Below are 20363 nucleotides of genomic sequence, written 5' to 3' on the forward strand. Positions count from 1 at the left end.
CCTGCCCAGAGGGGCACAGATGAGCCTCCCTGGCCATAAATAATCTCCAAGGTGCCCTCCCAGCTCTGGCACTCAGCGGGCTGAAGATCCAATAAAATGCACACCCCTAATTTGAGGAAATATTAGCATGCATCTCATAAAATGCTTATGAATACGCCAGCTTCCATGGCTCACAAAGTTAATGTGTTTATTAAACGCAAGGGAGAAATCTCATGGGTGTTTATTTGCTCAAGCTGGATTAACAAAATAAAATGAGAAATGCTTGGTATCCACTATAAATAAAGCTAGGCCAACAGTTCCATTATAATTTTATGCGTACACATTTCTTCCATGTTGGAACTTGGCATAAAATTGTTTTAAGTTATTTTTAAGCACTCTCAAAGTGAGAGCCCTGGGCAATGAAGTATGTTCACATTTAGTGTGATAATCATTGCTGAAAAATGCTGGCCTTTACCATCGCAAAGCACCACCAATAATTTCATACAGACAGGAATTTCAGCCCCCACCTCGAGTACACATGAAGCCATGCTGAGAGAGAGCGGACCCTGGGGGCAGACCCCAACACGAGCTCCCATCGGCAAACTGCTGAGGGGTCTCGAGGAGCCACACACATCTCACACAGTCTCTTCTGTAACTGCATCTCTGTGACCATGCGTACATCAAACAATCAAACACTCAAGACCCTTTATACAGATTTCAGAGGGAGATAGCAATGTCCACAGCCATGAGCAACAGCAGCACTCCCTGAGTGTCCAGCTTTGGTCTGTGTCATTTCTTTTCATCTTCTTAAGCAAGACACTGTCCTAAGCCAGCTTCAGTACTGGGCACTGGTCAGAAACCACGGGTGCAGACCCCAGGTCTTCCCCTTCCCCTCTCCAAATCTGCAGGAGCTCAGCTCAGACACAGAGACGACCACACCGCCCTGCTGATCCCAAAAGGATGGCAGGCGTCTCACTGGAGGAGTCAGCGCTCCAGTGCTGGGGGCCGACTGCGGCCTTTACCGACTGCTAGCTATGGTGCCAGTGCTGAATGTGAATGTCTTAAATGCAGAAAGAGTCCAGCTGGCTACCTGAAGCTGCTAAGTCCATCCCTAGCTGCTTCTGCTGACCTCTCACACACAAATATATAAAACACAAGCACACACTCCTACCTCACATGCTCATACACACACAAGCAGAGATATGCACAGTTACACATCACACATGTAACACACCCACAGGCATGCACATGGTTTCCTTAGGGAAACAACGCACACAGGCAATGCAGAGCTTTTAGGGGAACAACAGAAATGATGCGGCATCAACAAAGACAGCACGTGGAAATCAGCTGTGAATCTCACGGACCTGAAGAGAGGAAGAGGAGAAAGTAGGGGAGGAGACAAAGGGAAGGAAGAGAAGATGCAGGTGCTCGGAGGGGTTGTCAGGAGTCCCGGGAGAGGCGCTGGGACCCGAGTGGCTGAAGGAAAGTGGCTCCTTCAGGCTCGCACAGCCCCCTGCGGCTTCCTCCCTCACCTTTCCGGGTCTGAAGTTCTTCCGAGTTCTACCCCACTGCACCCTCCACCACCAGGAGGGCGAGCTGTGGTGAAAGCAGACGCCCCTGGAGGGATGGCGAGATGCCGGAGGTGGAGTGGCCGTCTCCGGTCAGACCCACCCTTCCTGTGCAGCCACCACCTCCTCGCTCTCCTTCAGGGGAGTCCTCGGCGAAAGCGGTGAGGTGCCCACCGACAGATGAATACATAGGGAAAACATGGTATAGCTGCCGAACGGAGTACTACTCAGCCAGGAAGAACATTTTGCCATGTGCAGGAAAGTGGATGAATCTGGAGAAGAGTATGGTGAGTGAAATAAGCCAGACTCATAAAGACAAACATCACGTTCTCCTTAAGATGTAGACTCTAAAAAGAAAGAAAGACACGAAGTTAGAAGGAGACTAATATGACATAAGAGAAAGGGAATAAGACAGAGGAGGATTAGGGAGGATGACTAGGGGATTGATGTGATTAAAATATATTATACACACTGAAACGCAGTATCCTGTAAAATTAACAGGCACCACAGTGCTTGGCTCAGGGCCACTGCCTGCCCCCCATGACTGCAGCCCACAGACTTGGCACCTCCTGTAGGAGAGGTCCAACCAGAACAAAACAAAGCCCTTAGAAATGCTGATCCCTCTCAGCCCCGTGTCCTCCTCCATGGGCAACTGCTTTCACCCAGCAGATGTACGATGAGCACCTGTTCATCAGACGCGCGAGAATGTCATGTAGAAGGAGTCAGGGCAGAGAGGCACAGACAACCAGTACCTCCAGCTCTCAAGCTGGTCAGCTGACCGGGTAAAACACGCTTACAAACAGCTGTCCACAAGCGAAGGCAGAATTTGCTGGAGAAGTCCTCCACTCTGCTGGTGGGCCAGGCATTGCCCTGGAGATGGTCCTGCCCTCACGACTGAGGGATTAGAGGCTGGATTAGAGGAATCACACCTACTCAGGCCCGGCACCACAGAAAGTATCAATGCTTTCTCTAAACTAGTGCTGTCTAATAGAACGAGGTGGTGAGCACAGATGAATTTCAAATTTTCTAGTAGCCACACGAAAATAAAAAGAAACAAGTACATTTTAATAATATGCTTTATTTTACCCAGCATATCCAGAATAGTATCATTTCATCTGTAATTTGGTTTTAAAAGCTTGATGAAAAAACACTCCCTTTTTGGTACTAAGTCTTTAAAACTTAGTGTTATTTTCCACTCACAGCACATTACAGTTTAGACTAGGCACGGGTCCAGCATTTGCATTATTTCATGAACACCAAGCGCCCCCGTCACCGCAGCCCGGGGAAGTGTGACAAGAATGTTCTCTCCTGACCTCCAGCAAGCGGAGACAGAGTCTCCACCACCACAAAATCTTTGGGACTAAGCAAGTTAGGAAAAGCGGGACAAAGAATTAGCAAACTCAGACCTGAGGGCTAGCATCTCCGTGTGTGCTATTCTGGGAGAAGCCGATGACAGAGGAACATTTTCATTTATTACTGTCACAGGTTTAAAAGTTGGCTGTGTGCTCAGGGCTGCTGAGGTCATAATCAAAAGTGATAAAATAACAGCCTGGGAAGGAGCTGAAGGCAGATACAGGAAAAACATGCAAATTCAACTTCATATTTTAAACGTCTGCTTTACTTATTACAAAAGGCTGAGGATGGGCTCAGTTATTAAGTGTTCTGAATTTCAAAATTAATTCCAGGAGAAAGAACTGCCCTTTAATATTCAGATATATCTAAGGTCTTTTTAATTTCCAGAATAGAGCTTTCAGTTTAAGGAAAACAAGCGCATGGAAGGAGCTAAGAATTCTCCAAACACTACCATCCACTTATGCCCAGCCAACCAAGCTAACCTGGGCCCTTTTCCCTGAGAACCAGAATATGAAATAAGTTTGACAGCTGTTCTCCCAATACCTGAGCTCCAGAGTTAACTTACAAGCTCAGTGGCATCATCATCCGGTGTTTAATGGGTGCCCAAAACATGCCACACTGTACGCTAGACACAATTAGGAAAGAAAAAGATGCAGACCCTCCAGTAACATAAACGAGTAATTCCATTTTGTTCCGCAGAACCACTGTTCACGACTGTGGTATTATTTGTGGACTACTTGTGCAGACTCCTGCCCCTGGACAGGACAGAGAAGTGCCCAAGTGCAGCCTCTTAGCCAGTCACTAGGCACAGTCAGACTGCCCTGCCTGACCCTCCCAGGGGTACACAGGCATCTCCACACTCAGGAGCTGTCACCTGTGTTTATTTACACAAGCAGAAACCTCAGAGCCTCAGTCCACCCCTTCCTCCCCTACAGCACTCCAGAGAATGCATCCTCAGGGGAGCCTGGCAAGTCCAGCCCCTCCCACAGCACAGCAGGGTCCCAAACCAGACGCCAGGGGGCCCTGGTTCTTGTGTGTTGCAGGCCTGGAATCCTGGGCCTGCAGCCATTCCTGACGCGTCCCACACAGGTGCAGGCTAGGCCCTCCTCAGAGGCCAGTCCCCACTTCTACAGACATGGTGTCTCTCAAGCCTCCTAGAGCAATTCCAGTCACCGTCCTGTCCACTCACACAGGCCCCTAGAGGGCGATGAAGGAGTTCAAAGAGAACTCCTGCCACCCACAAGGCAGCCTGTTCGGGGCGCAGGCTTACATTTCACAGGGTGGGAAGGATATCACGCTGCTCTCCGGTTATCACACTTATTTATTAATTCAGGAGCCTCATTCTTCAAGTCTCAGCTCCAGCCTGGCCTTCCCAGACAGACTTTTTAAAACACTCTTCAACATAAATTAAGTTTCCAGGACTCTCAGCCTCCGCCTTGGTAGTGTGACTGCAATGTACAATCATGTATTTAATGTTGCGTTTGTCTAACCTCTCTCCCCTAATAGATTATGAGCTTCAAAAACATCAATATCACTTAATTTGGAGTACAGTTAAATACTTTAAAAGGTCAGTGTTAAACATTATACAAGATAGTTACCTATAAACAACAAAATACTGCATTTCCTTTTTAGCAAGGACTAGAACATTGCCAGAGTGTTCATCTAAAAATCCCCGAGAACATTAACTAAGTCACTCTTAACTCATGCTTCCCGGCAAAACAAAACTGTGGCTGGGGAGGAAATCTCAGGTTCAGGGTGGGACAGCTCAGTCTCACCCCCAAAGAAGGGACAGCACTCACCCACTCTGACCCTTCTACACATCTAAAAGTGGGAATAAGTGCATCTTAAATGGGAATAACTCATCTAAAAATGGAAATCAGTCAGGGGGATTCAATGACTTCAGACCAGACTAAGAAAAATTGCCTGCAAGAAAGATGCTTAATGGAGACCAACAGACGCTGGGGGTAAGAGGGGCACCATGACTCTAGTTCAGTGAGATAAGACACACTTCCACTCCACAGCCTGCACAGGACTTTTGCTTCTTCACAGAAATGCATACCCTTGGCGCTCTGCCATTCCCAGTCCTCTCAATGAAATAAAAGAAACACATTTAACCAAAAATTCATATGCTATAAGTAAATAAAGTAAACAAGTATAGGGGTGACCCTAAAGTGAAATTAAGTAGAAATAAATGAATTTGCTGTATTTTGAAGGAATAACTAAGTATAAGTGCAATGAAAGGATAGGGAAGGGGAGGCGAGGGTGACCCCAGGACTTTGGAAGGTGCTATCTGCACCACAGGATTTAAGCTAAAGGAAACAGACTCTGGTTCAATACTGAACTCTAGTTAGCAGGCTTCTTTTTCTTAGAGACGTGAGTTTGTGAATCCAAAACTACTGTTACCGTACTGTAGGACTGAGCAAGTAAGCAGTCACTAGGTAGATCTGGAGATCCACTGTGCTGTCAGAGGACTTACACATCTTGAAAGCGGGGGACAGAACAGACTTGGTGGAGTTGGGCTACAACTGAGAAAAGCTACATAAACTCTGCCTTTAAAATAGAAGGAGATATAGATGTGCAGACCATACACAACCTTAGATACACGTATGTGTGCTGCATGTAAACAGATACCTACTTCTTAGATGTATTTGCTGAGAGGTCTTAGAAGCAATGACATGCCAGTAACAATGAACTCACATATGTCCCAAATCTGAGTTTCTAAATACCATTCTGCACTTAGAAAAACCAGTCTGTGGGTGGAAACAGCTGGTTCCAGAGCGGCAACAGGCAAAAGTACAAAATGATCCCAGAACATCTTATTGCACAGAGAGTAAAGAGGTGCTCAAGAAAGACGGGGTATGTCTCCAGGACACCAAGGTCACCTTTAGGGTTTCAGCTGGCCGAATATGGGGCAACATGAACATCAGATTCAATAATGAGAAAGGACTGTAAACCACTGACTAAAATAAGAATTCAGGGACTCACAGTAATATCAAAAGAAAGATCAGGGCAAAGGAAAGTTCTAGCTTACAGAATAGGATAAACAGTGATACACAATGGTAACTATGTGAGGCATGCGGTATGTGAATTAACTTCACTGTGGTGATCATTTCACAGGGCTACCTACATCAAAATGTCACACTATCTACCCCGGATCTATACAACTGGACCTCCGTGTTGGAAGGCAGGGAAATAAAGTGCAGAAGAAATCACTTGGCAACCATCATAATGACGACTGACACTGGCAAGAACCACCAATGGACGATACAAGTAGTAACTACACAATGTCTGAGGAATATGAAGGAGCAAGATAAACACATAACCTCAGGGGCTGGGGATTTAGCTCAGCGGCAAAGCGCCTGCCTAGCAAGCGCAAGGTCGTGAGTTCGGTTCCCGGTACCAGAGAAAAACCAAAAAAAAAAAAAAAAAACACATAACCTCAAAGCATCTCCCCATGGGGCTCTTAAATATAAAGGGGAAAATAATAACTTTGTCTTGAAGGAATCTGACTACTTCAAATATGTTTGCATTGCTAGTAATACAACAAATCAAAATCATGCATCCACCGATTGGGAATGCTGAGCATTCAGCATCATGTCCGTGGAAATTTTGCCCAAAAAAGTAGAATCTGAATCCATTCATGAGGAAACATTACACAAAGCCAAAGAGTTTACAAAATAAATGGCCCATACACCTCAAAAATTGTGTTCTAACATCATGAAACACAAAGACAAAGGCTGCTTCAGAGTAAGAGAAAAGAGAAACGACTGAATGCAAGGCATAACCCAGGATTTCCTTTTGCTATAAAGGGCTCTATTAGACAATTGGTGAATTCTGAATAGGGGCATGACACTGATGTTATTTTCTCATTTTGATAACTGTGTGGCAATGTACAGTGTCCATGTTTCTAGGAAATAAACACTGAAAATAGGAGTGCGTAAAAAGACATTATATCTGCAACTTTATCTAAAGGAGACAGAGGGAGATAGACTGAAAAGAAGGGAAACACAAACAATGTAGTAAATTACTAACACTTGGAGATGCACAGTGAAGGGCATATGTGAATTTTTTGTACTCTCTCAATTGTTTTATAAATAGAAAAATATGTAAAAATAAAAGATTGAAAGAGAACAAATTCTTGGGTCCCATGTGCTTTCCTCAGTACTGAGTATAGCATAGGGGTCAGCACAGAACATGCTACGTCTGAGCTCTCTGGCTCCATCCCTTTCACTCCTTGGTTCTCCCTCTCCTCTCAGAAGCCTCCAGATCCTTTAATTGATAAGAATTTCTGTTCTGCAGAGCTCACATGCTCCTTGGCCATGGAAACCTCACACCGACAAACAACACAAAGAAAAGCTTCCATGAAAGAGAAGCTTCTCTCCCTGCAAGATATTTAGGGCATTAAGTAAAAAAAAAAATTTCCATTGCTATCATTATTACTATAACTCAAATTCTCTAAATGTTTCCCTGTTACACACTCAGGGTTTAAAAAAAAGTTTTAAAATACTTTTCTATATTGAAAAACGTAAAAGAAATGAAGTCCCTAAGAAAGGGACAGTTCTCATAGTTGCAGCTGTCTACAGAACATACTATCAGCATGACAGGTACATGTTTCAGAGTGGGAACCTGGGAAGAGAGAACCAGGGGAAGATGATCACAGCAGAGAAGGCTGGTCTTGATGGAGCTGTTGTCTCCAAACCTCCTCAGACCCTAAGGAAGGCTATAGAAGGTTTAGGAACAGGACTGCACTTCCACTGATATTCTGAGCATTTAAGAGGTCTTCTACTTCCATCTGGGTCCAAGCGACTTGACCTTGAACTCCCTGGGTTTGCTTCTGAAAGCCCACAGCTGCTCTTCCAAGTGACCCTCTAAAGCTCCTAAGATCTGGAAGTTCTATTTATCTGCCTAATCACAACGCAGCACTCTAAGGACAGTCCCTAGTCCTGTGACAAGTAGTGACAAGTGCCACATGAAGAAAACAGAATTGAAGTCTAGTTCTGGACAGCACCTCATATTTCTGCACCTACACTTCCAGCAACCCCAGACTTTCCCAAAAGACCACTGATCTTCATCATTGCTCCTACCCCACCACCTATAAACTCCACAGGGCACTGAGGATAAAAACCAGACCTGCATCCAGAGTGCAGATCAGATGTGCCACAAACTCTGGCAAGCAAAGTGAGGCAGGAGATTAGGGCAAGACAGACTGGCCGGGGAAGTATGTGTGACTGATTAACTGCAAAATTCCATGACACGTGTGCAGAACAATTCCCAAAGCCCTGCACGTGGACCTCTTGTAAGAACTGAAGCAGTTTTGCTTAAGATGGCTAGATCGGACATCAGTCTGAGGAGTGATACAAAAAGAATAGTGACATTGAGCTCTCCACTACTGTGTTCTCTCACTACAGTCTATTCTCATGTTGTAGTATGTACCTATTTTCCTACTTTTACTTGGCACTAACTCACTCTACACAGCATGTTTGTTTTCCTATCTTTAATAAATGTAAAACCTTGCTACCATTTGTGCTTGTTTTAACCAATTCTTTGTTCAGGACAGAAAGAACCTAGAAATCACCTCAAAAAGGAGACTCCAACACCCAAAACCTGGTAACAAAAAGGTTAAAAATCCAAAGATGGAATGCTTCTAAAAGCAACAATAGACCCAGTGAAGGAGTGGATCAGAGACATGAAAACCCAGTTATGAAAGAGCATAAAGGTATAACAAGCCAGGCTCTGGGATTGCACTGCAGTGTGAGTCTGAGCCGGAACTCTGCTTCTCTGGGTCCATTTTCTAATCTGGACAAAGACAGCAGCTGCCTCCCTGGGGACTCATGAGAATTAAATGAGATAGGAGGTATTGACACCTGGTACTCTAGAAATGCTGTCAAGTCTGCTCAGCAGCCTAAAAAGAGTACAAGGTTTGCTTCAGGGTCAGACAAGTCACATGCAAATCTTGGCTTGTTCACTTACCAGCATGTGATCAAACCTCTCTGACCTTCAGTTTGTCCGGAAATAAAAAACAATATTATCCCAACATCAGAGAACTGCAGTCACAGCGGCAAAGAACAATGGCTGTAGGGCACCTCTCACAGCATTGGGACACAGTGGAAGCTTTCATTGTAAATAACTTCTCTGGTGTGGAAGAACGTGAACACGAGGAGGCTCACACTAGACAAAGTATGCAGGTAGGAAAGGGGCTGCAGAGGCCCAGGGAAGGAGCTACACAGGTGGAGGGTTCACACTCACCAATAGGGAGCTCAGTAGCATGTGTACTACTCAGGACCCCACAGCCAAATGAAGTAGAGCTGAGGACAACAGCAGGTCCTGTGTATCTTCAGGCACTGATATTCCAAGGAGGCCTAGGCACTCTCAATGCCCCCTCAAAAATACTTCCTTGAGCAGCAGCCACTTCAGCATGTACCTCACCTGATGCCGTTCTCCAGAGAATAAAATTCCTGGGATAAAGGTACACATGTAGGTCCAAATTTATGGAAACGGAAACGCAGACTCAAAAGTTACAACTGTCACATGGTGGGGTTGATGTGCACAGACAGGCCTCCTGGACTATCATCCCAGGGCCAATTCCCAGAGCCTACATTTCTAGGGGTGAGAGAGCCACATGCACATTTAGCAAGAAACAAGGCCAAGGAAATGAGCCACAGTCAGTCTGGACAGGGAACAGGCACAGCTGACAGGGTGGGCAGGCAGACACACAGGCTTCCTACCAGGCCAGTGGCTGTTTGAAGGCTCAGTCAGGGGCAGGGGAACAGCAGACACCTATCCCACCCAGGGCTCAGAGGCTTAGGCCTATGTTAGGGTTTGTGTCTGGATGTCCCGCCAAAGCCTCATGCAGTCACAGGGGTGGGCTTCTACAGTTGGTGATTGATTTGTGGTCCAATGCTGGGATTATAGGTGTGAGTGCTACACCCGTCCTGGGGAGCCTGTATACAATGTAAGGGAGGGAAAGAGGCTTGGTCTCTTGCTCCTCCTTCTTGCTCTTGCTGCTTTTGTTGTCTTCCTTGAACTGCTGTTCCTCTGACACTCCACCCTGCCTTGGAGCCAGCTGATTATAGATTGAAACCTCCACAAACTGAGCTAAATAAACCTTTCCCTCTTTAATTTGGGCAATGGGTATTTTGTCTCAGCAATGAGAGAGAAGTAACCAAGACAGCCTGATATCAGTACAAAGAAGGCACAAGGAACTGGAAGCTCCCTGTGGAACCCGAGGCTTCCACTGCCCCTCCCCAGAGAAGCACTAGCCAGGCCAGTGGGCAGGTAGGGGTTTCCCACCTGCCTTTACCCCTGCTGTGTCCTCCTGGCCTGGTCATTCTGCTCAAACCTCACCCTTGAGGCTGTCCTAAGTCTCTGTTCAGCTTTTACAGCAGTGACCACAGTGTGTCCCCTGTCCACCCTGTGCACACTACTATCATCACCCGGTTATCAGTTCCTTGGGCCACATTCTCACCAGCACTTGGGACTGCTGATCTTTGTAATTTCAGCCTTTCTAGTGGATATGTAGCAGTATCTCACTGGCATTCCAGTTTGCATTTTCCGAGTGACTAGCAATGCTAAGCATCTTTTCATACAGTTTTATTTGTATATGTCCTGTAAAGTACAGTTGGCCTTTTTATCCATGGGTTTCATATCCATAGATTCAACCATTCGTGGAACAAAGATATTTGAATAAAAAAAATCTGTGTGTACTGACATATATAGACTTTTCTTGTCATTATTCCTTTAAAAATATAGTTTAACAACTATTTACATAGTTGTATTATAAAATATCTATAGGTAGTTGTATTGTAAATAATCTATAGATGACTGAAAGTATACAAGGGGGAGTTCCTAAACTACATGCAAGCACTATACTATTTTATATAAGGGATCTGACCACCTGCAGATTTTGGTATCCACAGGAAGTCCTGGAACAAATCCCCCACAGATACAAAGAGGCAACTGCAACTCTCTAACCTTTTTCACACTGAACTGGTTGCCTGCCCTATAGGATAGCTCGTGAATTCCTTGCAAACAGGCTTCTTGGGGACCTCTCCATGCCTAGCTCCTAAGAGCACCACCTGTGTAAATTACCATGGGAAACACACCATGCAGTCACTCAAAGGCTCAGGCTTCAGCTCTGTACCCAGCTAGGATTAGGCCTTGCATACAGCAGGTACTAGATAGCTATGTGTGACCCAAACAGCAAAGACAATGGTCAAGCTTGGGCAGAGCTGGGCAGCAGCCAAAAATAACCTTTACTTATCTCTGGCTGCTCAGGTATCCCCCAGTCACCAGGCCTGTGCCTGCAGCCAGATCCAGGCCTAGATTCTGGAACCACATGAGACTGTGACAGAAGATCCAGAAGGAGCCTCTTTAAGGGTGTCACTGGCCCCACAGGAGCCTCATCTCTGTGTCTAACACTTAGTGACCACTCAGCCCTGTGACTGAAGCAATGCCTGAGAGGCAGCTTAGTGACTCTGGAACCAGAGGAAGAAGCCCAAGCTTCTGCTTCCGCAACTGCAAAACATGGACAAAAGCCCACTTTGCTGAGCTTTTGCAAAGAGTAACTGTCTTAGTTACTTTTCTTGTTGCTGAGACAAAATACCTACATCCAAAGTTAAAGGAGGAAAAGTTTACTGGCTTACAGTTCATAGAGGTTTCAGTCCATAGCTGGCTGGCTCCAAGGTGGGCTGGCACAGAGCAGAGGGGAGTCACAGAGGAGAAATAATTCATTGCATGCAGAAGACAACAAAAGCAACAAGGGACTTTAACAGTGTCTTTCTGTCCCTTTTATCTTATCCAGGCTACTTAGGGCAGGTAGCACTTGCACCCTTAATCCTAGCGCCCCTAATCCTGACATTGCACCATGAATCAATTCCAGTGTCACATACTCTAGATCCAGCCACCTCTGAAAAAGCCTCACCTAGGACTGCATGAGGCTTTGAGCGGACATCCAGACACAAGCCATCACAGTAAGGGATGCAAAGCACCTAACTGAGCAGGCTACAGGAACGACAATTACTGCCAGGCCTCATCTTATTTCCCCATAACTGCATGATTTCAATAAATGATTGGGTCATTGTATCAGGCATTGTTATTTATAATTATGAATTGCACTCATACATTCAATTTTCAAAGATGCTATTAAAAACTGCAATATGTTCAGGGGAAGATGAGGCTTAATAGAGGGAAAAAGTAAGAAGGAAAAGATGGAAGATGGAAAAAAGGAAAGTGTACGGGTGCTAGCTATGTGCCCCATCCTCCCGCATGGAACTATTACAGCCATACTACCTCGTGATTCTCAGGGACCATTTCTACACAAGGGACTGGTGGCTCCAGAGACTTGCCACAGTCTCAGAGCTTTTAAAAGGCAGGACCAGAACTTCATACTATGCACAAACTACTTTGAGATAGGTGGTGATATAGCTAAACCTACAAGCAAATATGAAGTTTTAAAATTAAGTAAATCAGTAAAGCCCAGTCACCCAGTCACCAGATCCCCCAGTCACCAGGCCTGTGCCTGCAGCCAGATCCAGGCCTAGATTCTGGAACCACACAAGATTCTGACAGAGGACCCAGAGGGAGCCTCTTTAAGGGTGTCACTGAGATGGGTGGTAATATAGCTAAACCTACAAGCAAATATGAAGTTTTAAAATTAAGTAAATCAATAAACCCAGAAGAATATCTTTGTGGCCTTTGAGTAGGAACACGAAGGCAGCACCTTACAGAGCTGAACACTTTGCCACTGTTACATGATTTAGAAGAATCCAGATTTCAAATCAGTGTTTTGAAAAAAGACATCTGCAGTCCAATGTTCACTGCAACACCAGTCCCGACAACCAAGTTATGGAATTGATCTGGAATACTCTTCAGTCTTAATGAAAAAGAACGTGTGTTACTTGCTACGACGTGAACGGAGCTGGAAAACACTGGGTCAGGTGAAACACAACAAGCACAGAAAGACCGCTGCCAGATGTATGCACCTGCTGCCACCTGGGATCTAAAGCAATGGAACTCAAGGAGGCAGAGGGCAGAGCAGAGGCCACCAGAGGCTGGGCATGGAATGAAAGATGAAGATCAAAGGTACATAGCCTCCATTAAACAGGGGAATATGTTTTTATCTGCTTTAAAATACACTGTGCACTATAGTGAATAAAGAATGTACATTTTAAAATCACTAAAAGTAAATTTCACATGTTCTTAGCACAAAATGACATATTTGAGTGATACTTGAGTTAATTACCTTAGTATATTGCATATAATATTAATAAATCACACCTTTCATACCTAAAATATACAGCTATAATTTGCCAATTTATAATTTTTTAAAATTTTAAAAGAAAATTCTGTTACCTACCTTAAAGTTCCTGTTTTTATATTAATATGTACTACCTTTTTATACTCAATGATCTATACAATTTATGTTCCTTAACAAAAGTGACGGCTGGGGATATGGCTCAGTGTGACACAGTGCCTGCCTGGCAAAGCACGAGGTTCTGAGTTCAATTTCTGATACCAAAAAAAAAAAGTGACAACTTCAAATCTGCAATAGGTGTTTAAAATGTCTGTTTTCCTTCACTCCCAAATTATTTTTTCCTCTTTTAAAAAATCAATAATCAAATCCTATCCCACCTTTCCATCTGTAAAAAACAAGTGGATGACAGGGCACTGAGCCGCATACTGAAGAGACTAGGTCTGGTAAGAAAGGGACAAATATATACTGTATATGAAACCAGCGTGCAAGGCAGAGAGGCGGGCTCAGGTCTCCACTCAGAGATGGAAGGACTGGGGTCCCAAGGGCCACTGGCCATTCCTGGAGTCAGTAATAGGATGAAGAGCAGACATCTCAACCCTGAGCAGTATTTCCCACCGTTCAAGTTGTTGCCTGCCCTGGGGTAATTTCAGACAGTGAAAGCTTAAAGGGGTAAACAGCTGGAAAAGGAAAACTTAACTCCAGGCAAAATCCTTGTACATAATTAAATCCGCCCATCTTGGTGCAGAGGTTTTCAGAGGCAGCAAGCAGGAAACTATAAAAGGAAATGCAATTAGGGAGAGTCTTTTTAATACATCTAATTCTGACTACCCTTGCCCCAGGCAGCAACTTAATTCTACTTAAGGATAGCTATCTTGGAAAAGTCATTATGTAAATTATAAGGTTTGGGGGAAAAAAGAAACAGGCAAATGACAAGCTTCTGAAAAGAAGGGATCCAGGCAGTAACAGCATTGTGATAGAGATGACCCTCACGTCACAGCCAGTTCACTATCCAACAGCTCACAGTTCTTTTTTTTTTTTTGTCTTTTTGAGACAAGGTCTCACTGTGCAGTTCAGGCTGGCCTTGAACTCACTTTGCAGCCCAGGCTAGCCTCAACTCCCTAGGAGCCTCTTACCTCAGCCTCCATAGTGCTAAGATTATAGGCATGTGCCACCACAACTGGCTTCCTCACAGGTCTTACTTCACTTTGCCATCCACTGCACTGCTTCTCCTAAGCCAATCAGAACAGGGCAGTGTTTACAGAAACATTTTCAAAATGATCTTTTCCCATTTGTTGCTGCTAGAAACTGAAGTATACATCCAGGGTTCTTTTTAAAGATTGATAAGATAAATTAGAGGACAGGTAGCAGGTCATTCTAAGTATAAGAAGGAAGGCACCGCACTGAGAAGTCTTTTTTCACTAGTACTGGGTATTGAACCCAAAGCCTTGGCACTTACCTATACCTCTAGCCTTTTTATTTTTTGAGACAGTCACTAAATGGGCCAAGCTGGGCTCAAATTTGCAGTCCTCCTGTTTCAGCCTCCCAGAAAGCTAGGATTACAGGCATTTGCCACAGTGTCCCACTGAGAAGTCATTACTGTTCAGAAATCATGCCCTGTGGACTCAGGCCTCCTGACCCACCACTCTGGGTCTGGGCCCCTCACTCACAATGTTATAGGCAGCTGAGTCAGACAGAAATATTATAGGCAGTCAGACAGGACCAGATCCTCGCAGGAGCCAACATGAATGACAAGATAAGATGCATATTAGCTGTAGGCCAGACCTCAAGACAAAAGATTAAACATATGCACCCACATACCTCTCTAGGGATAGACATCAGGGATTGATATTCTAAATAGGTAGGATCACCTTGAAGGGTGACTGAGCCAACCCCTTACAGGAAAAGCCCCTGTTCTGTATTCATGCCCGCTTGCTACGTGAATCGCTTCCCCATTTGACCCCAGTTTACGCAATTTTACCTGAACAATTATACTTGTGATCTTATTGGCTGACCATAGTTTTGTCCTGCCTCATGCCTACCTTGGGATTTCCCATTTTTCCCCTATTTTAGACCCGCTTCACCTCGTGGTTTTGCTCTATAAAAGTCCCTAGAGGGCTGGGGATTTAGCTCAGCGGCAAAAGCGCCTGCCTGGCAAGCGCAAGGTCGTGAGTTCGGTTCCCGGTACCAGAGAAAAAAAAAAAAAAAAAAAAAAAAAAAGTCCCTAGAAAAGACAAAGTCTTGGGCAACCCACTCGGGCCCCCTTCCCTCCCTCTCTTGGATGGAAGCTTTCTTTCCCTCAATAAATATATTCTGTTCTTAACCTCCGATGTTCCCACAATTCATTCTTCGATTTTAGAGAACACGAACTCATGTCAGATATCGTTCAGTTTGAGAGTTTTTGTTTTCCTGTATCAACTCCACTGCCCACACTTGCACAGTGGTGCATGTGGGATACTGTGGATAGGGCAGGAGGAAGACTCATCCTCCTCTCTACTCCTGCCTGGCCTATGGAGGGGCTCTGCCTGCAGTGTGAACCAAAAAGGCCCGGAAGTCTCAGGGCTCGGCAGTGGCACCTGTCTCCACCTGCAGCGTGGAGACCATCAATACTGCTACAGGTGGATGCCCAGCTCTGAGGAAGAAGCTGGAGAGGGGCAGCTTTGGGGGGTAAGCCCTGATGACATAATTTTTGCGTCCCAAAAGGTCACCTGCGCTCCAAAGAGGAAACCTGTCTGAAAAAGGCAGAGGTGACTCTGGCCGTTCATTCTTTCCTTAGACAAGCCACACTGAACCTCCATGACGGGCCAGGCACTGTTCCAGGGGACCGAGGTACAAGCCAGGCAGTTTGGATTTTACTCCAAGTCAGGAAAAGCTTATTTTTAACTCATTTATGCCACAGATTACAATTTTTTTAAAATTTATGCCACAGATTACAATTTTTTAAAATTTTTGCATGAAATTCATGTACGGTACCTAGAGTCAAACAACAAGAATTTGAAGAGAAAAATGTTTATTACGTTCCATTGTTATGTGCAGTTCCAAAAATGGAACACGAGGTGTAAAAGGATTAAAGCCTCAGCTCTGCTGTTGTGTTATGAATCTGATCTCTATACTGTGATTCCCCCCCCACACACACACACACACAATTAAGACCTGGCAGGATAAAGTTCATTACAGGTGCGGGACCCCAAGCTCAAGCTAAGGGACGGGCACTAGGTGTTAAAGGAAAGGTCCGCCACTCCGTTGGCCCATCGACTGAGGACGCGCTTCCAGCCTGGAAGGCAAGAAGGCTGCCTGGACGAGGCAGCACGCGAGTGCAACTGCAAAGCGAGAGGAACAACGCCCAGAAGACAAATTACAACTGGGCTAAGCCTGTCACAGGGTTACCCGAACCTGCGCTAATCCCTCCCACATGAGATTCCCCCTTTGAAACGCAAAAAAACTTCCTTCACCATCCCGACCCTTCAAAGCGCCCTCGCCAAGTACAAAGGCGGAGTAAGAAGGAAAACTGCCTACTTAGGAGAAACCTGACGCCATGCACGGCCAGCCCAAGCGCACCTAACCAAAGAGCAGGAGGCATCGGGGTTCGAACCTCCCGCCCGCAGGGACTCAGCACTCGGTCTCAGTCTCTGAAGCACGCCTGGACGCCGCCCGTTGCCCTGGAAACAGCACGGCGCACGCGCGCACAGCGCCCCTCCCGTTTGCCGTACCAAAAGCTCCCTTTCTTTCTTTTTCCTATTTTTTCTTTTTTTGGCGGTGGGATATGGCCAGCGATCACAATGCTGTCTGTACGCTCTCCGCCCGGCCGTGGATCCCTCCGCCGCCCGCGGCCCGCGCGCTGCAGCCCGACTCCACGCTCAGAACGGCTTCCCGCGCGCCGCGCCCCACCCCCACCCCGTTCTCGCCCCAACCCCCAGCCCCGCTCACCTGCCGCCCGCGTCTCCATGGCAACGCCCACACCGCTGAGGAAAAAAAAGCCTCGGGCTCTTCCGGGCCCCCTCCCGCGCCGACCGAGAAGGCAGGGCGGCCCCCTAACGCTTCGCTGTTTATTTTTATTTTTTTAAGAAAAGAGCCGGCGAGGTTATGGCGAATCTGCGGCATCCAACATGGCGGATGGAGTCTTCGCCCTCCTCCCCACGGGGCTCCGACGTCTGCGTGGCGACGTCCGCCGCCGGGGCCCTCCCAGCGCCCAGGCCACCACTGCGCATGCTCGCGTCCGGCGGCCTAGCTCTGCATCCCGTCTGGTCTCGCCGCCGTTCCGCGTTTTGAGCCACGCCCGAGAAGCGGGGCTGCGAGGCTCGGAGAGGGGTTCTTGGGGCTGTGAGCCTTCCGGGTTCGGCCTGCAGCTCCCGACCCGTCTGGGAACCGCTGGACTTGGGTCCGCCGGGCTGGCGAGGAGGGGATTTCGCGCTTCGGGTCCCACTACAGTGTTTTGCGAACGTGGAGCAGCGAGTTGGCTTGTCTCGGTCTCGATTTACTAGTCAGGGGGTGGTTACAACGTGCGCACCACTGACAGGTTGAGGTGTTTTCGCGCAGGGCGGGATGCCTTCTGCTCGGGGTGCCCCACTGGGACGTAGTTGGTGCAGACAGGATTAGATAGCCTGGAGTTACACATGACGGAGCCTTCTTCGATCTCTTTTCCTCTTGCAGAAAGTCTCAGCTGAGCGTGAGCGCGCCCTGCTTTTGCGGGCAGCCACGCGGGGCTGGAATTTAGTGACCTTGTTTTCGGTTTGCAGGTAGTTAGCCTCCAACTCACTAAAGTCTCCGGCTCAGATAATATCTCCAAGAGCCCCTCCCTACCTAAAGTAACCCTCTTACATCACTTTTCCACGTAGTATCTATTCCTGTCTTACATTAATTTATCGTAATCTCTTATTTCTGTATGCCTTGGTCACCCCTTTGCCCCAGAAACTAGCACTAAGCCTGACAGTATGATAACAAAAGTCATGCTTTTAAAAACTCATTCGCATTTTTAAAAATTAGTCAATTTAAAATGGTACACATAACATGGAGACATGGCAAAAATAATAATATAAAAGCTGACTTCAAGTGATTGCAGGTTGAAACACACTGATTTGTTTTCCTGGTTCCCCAGAAATGTTAGTCTTTGCCTGTTCTAAGGCTTTTCCTGGAATAACCACCCCCACCCCACCCCCAGTTGCTGCTCCATTTGAAACTTTCAAGTGCCCTGAGGCTCAGGCCTGTGTCCCTCAGCTCAAGGTCATCCTTGCCTCGCTCCCTCCCCCAAGTCCAGGTGCATTTACCTGTTTGCACAGCCCTCTTCCCTGCTGGGCCTCAGAGCCCTTACAGGTCTGTCTTTGTTTTCCCAATGCCTATTGCTTAGTAATGTTGTTTCCATTGTCACTTACATTTTAGTCTTAAAATGCCCCTGGCCAATGAGCTTTAGGAGGATTTATCCAGTTTCTCAAGATCCTTATTAATCCTGTTCTTAGGAAACAGGAGTCCTTACAAGACCTTAGATTTATCAGATTATTAAATATATGTTCAACGGTATCTCTTACCCTTTGTTTTATCCTCACAACCTGAAAGGTTAAATTGGACAGAGAAGAAAAGCAATATTCAGAGAGGTTGCATGGCCATCTGATTAACAAACAGCAAGATGCCAAAGAGTGGAACTCAACTCCTCAGTGTTTCCCTCTTTTACTGCATCACTTTCCAAAACATCCCCAGGGTACACCTCAAGCCTTTGAGAGAGCCAGTTCCAGCACAATCATGAAGTTACTGCTGTACTCCTGCCGCATCATACATCACAGGATAGATGGGAGGGGGAGCTGTGCGCCAGAACCTTTAGTTTGGAAACGAGCTCTCAAAAAGCTGCATTGATGAGCTGCTTCTTTTAGAATTATAAATATTTACAATAATCACAATTTTGCCATGCATTGATTTCTGTCCGGAAATTAGAGTTGTTCTGGGTTGCTGACGATATTGGTTTTGTGCTGGGTTGCCTTTCTTACAGCAGCATGTTATTTATTGATTAGCAGATGGATTGATTGCTCTTGGATGTTGTGACCAAAATGAGTGTTGGAAATGAAGCAATTTAAAATTTGTCTCAAAAGCCAATTACTTGAGAATCTTAAAGCCAAATCAGAAGAAGAAATTATGGGCTGTGAGTGATGGTCTTGGGTTAATTATTTGGTAGCTATGATTTTCTCTACTACTCCTGTGGCCTCACCTTCCTTCTAGCCACTCCTCTTTCAAAGTTACTGCGCACTGTTGTTACTGGAAACTGACCTTGTGCGGGCAGGTGGAGATGACTAAGAGAAGGTGTCTCCTGTGGGAGCCCAGACTTGTAAGTGGAGAGAAAAGTCCACACAGGCTCATCCATCAACTTGCTATGTGATTTGGACATTTTCAATCACCACTTTCCATTTGCCAGTAGTATTTTTTAAATGGCTTCAATTAATGAGGAAGCAGTAGTGGAATTAAATGTAAGTCACTCAGAATTATAGAATTAATGGCATCCTGTATTATGATGGTTCCTAGAAGAGATCAGCTTCCCAGCTGACCCACTGAAGTCAGTCAGCTTTGCAAAGCTAGCACAAAAATGATCTTGTGTCAATGTATGGACATGATAGGACATTTAGTTATATAAAAAAATATATGACTCGCTCCCAAATCCTATTGACAGAGCATTGAGCTTGGCAAGAAGGGACCCCGAGCAACAAACACCTGATGCCTTCAGTCATCGTGATGCCATTTCAGTCATCGTGAAGGATTCTGTGTTCTAGCTAAGAAGCCATCAGTCAGTGGCTCACAGGCTGTGATTTTAATGCTCCTGAGGAGGAGGAAATCTTCCTCCTTGTGGGTCCAATAAGTGAAGTCCTGGAAAGGTACAGAAATACAGTTTACAGAGATAAAGAAATGGGTCAAATCAATAGTAAAGCTGCTTAAAAATAGGCTTAAATGTGCATAAAGTAAAAATTTACCTTATGAAGACATTTGAAGCACTTAGGAAAAGTTGCATTACATTCAGTTGATCAAAACAGGATAATATATGTAAAGAAGATTTGTAATGTTTTCATTTTTTACTCATCAATTGTATTTAAATAGTTTAGGGGAAAAGTGACCAGGTTTATAACTATAACAAAAAGAATTTTAAGAGGGGCTGGGGATTTAGCTCAGTGGCAAAGCGCCTGCCTGGCAAGCGCAAGGTCATGAGTTCGGTTCCCGGTACCGGAGAAAAACCAAAAAAA

General features: G+C 45.7%; 1 protein-coding gene and 1 long non-coding RNA gene across 9 annotated transcripts in view; one reads left to right on the forward strand and one right to left on the reverse strand.

The window, feature by feature from the left end:
- Zfat (zinc finger and AT hook domain containing) overlaps positions 1 to 20363 on the reverse strand; it is a 289108-nt gene that overhangs the window by 226419 nt on the left and 42326 nt on the right. The window contains exon 1 of one of the 7 annotated variants that reach the window (XM_013521344.1): positions 17077 to 17322. The exons of 5 other annotated variants lie outside the window; for them this stretch is intronic. In XM_013521344.1, coding sequence (XP_013376798.1) covers positions 17077 to 17095 — 19 coding nt within the window. In that variant the 5' untranslated portion in view covers positions 17096 to 17322. Of the gene's footprint in view, positions 1 to 16707; positions 16797 to 17076; positions 17323 to 20363 lie in introns of those variants that run through there. One more of the 7 variants, XM_013521343.1, reaches the window with a different exon arrangement.
- Positions 19155 to 20363, forward strand: part of LOC106150033 — a 6161-nt gene continuing 4952 nt past the window's right edge. Inside the window, exon 1 of one of the 2 annotated variants that reach the window (XR_001236571.1) lies at positions 19155 to 20000. This is a non-coding gene — a long non-coding RNA (uncharacterized LOC106150033). The remainder of the gene's footprint in view (positions 20001 to 20363) is intronic. The other variant, XR_001236572.1, reaches the window with a different exon arrangement.

Source organism: Chinchilla lanigera, unplaced genomic scaffold (genome assembly GCF_000276665.1).
Source record: "Chinchilla lanigera isolate Chin_1 unplaced genomic scaffold, ChiLan1.0 scaffold00060, whole genome shotgun sequence".
NCBI lineage: Eukaryota > Metazoa > Chordata > Mammalia > Rodentia > Chinchillidae > Chinchilla > Chinchilla lanigera.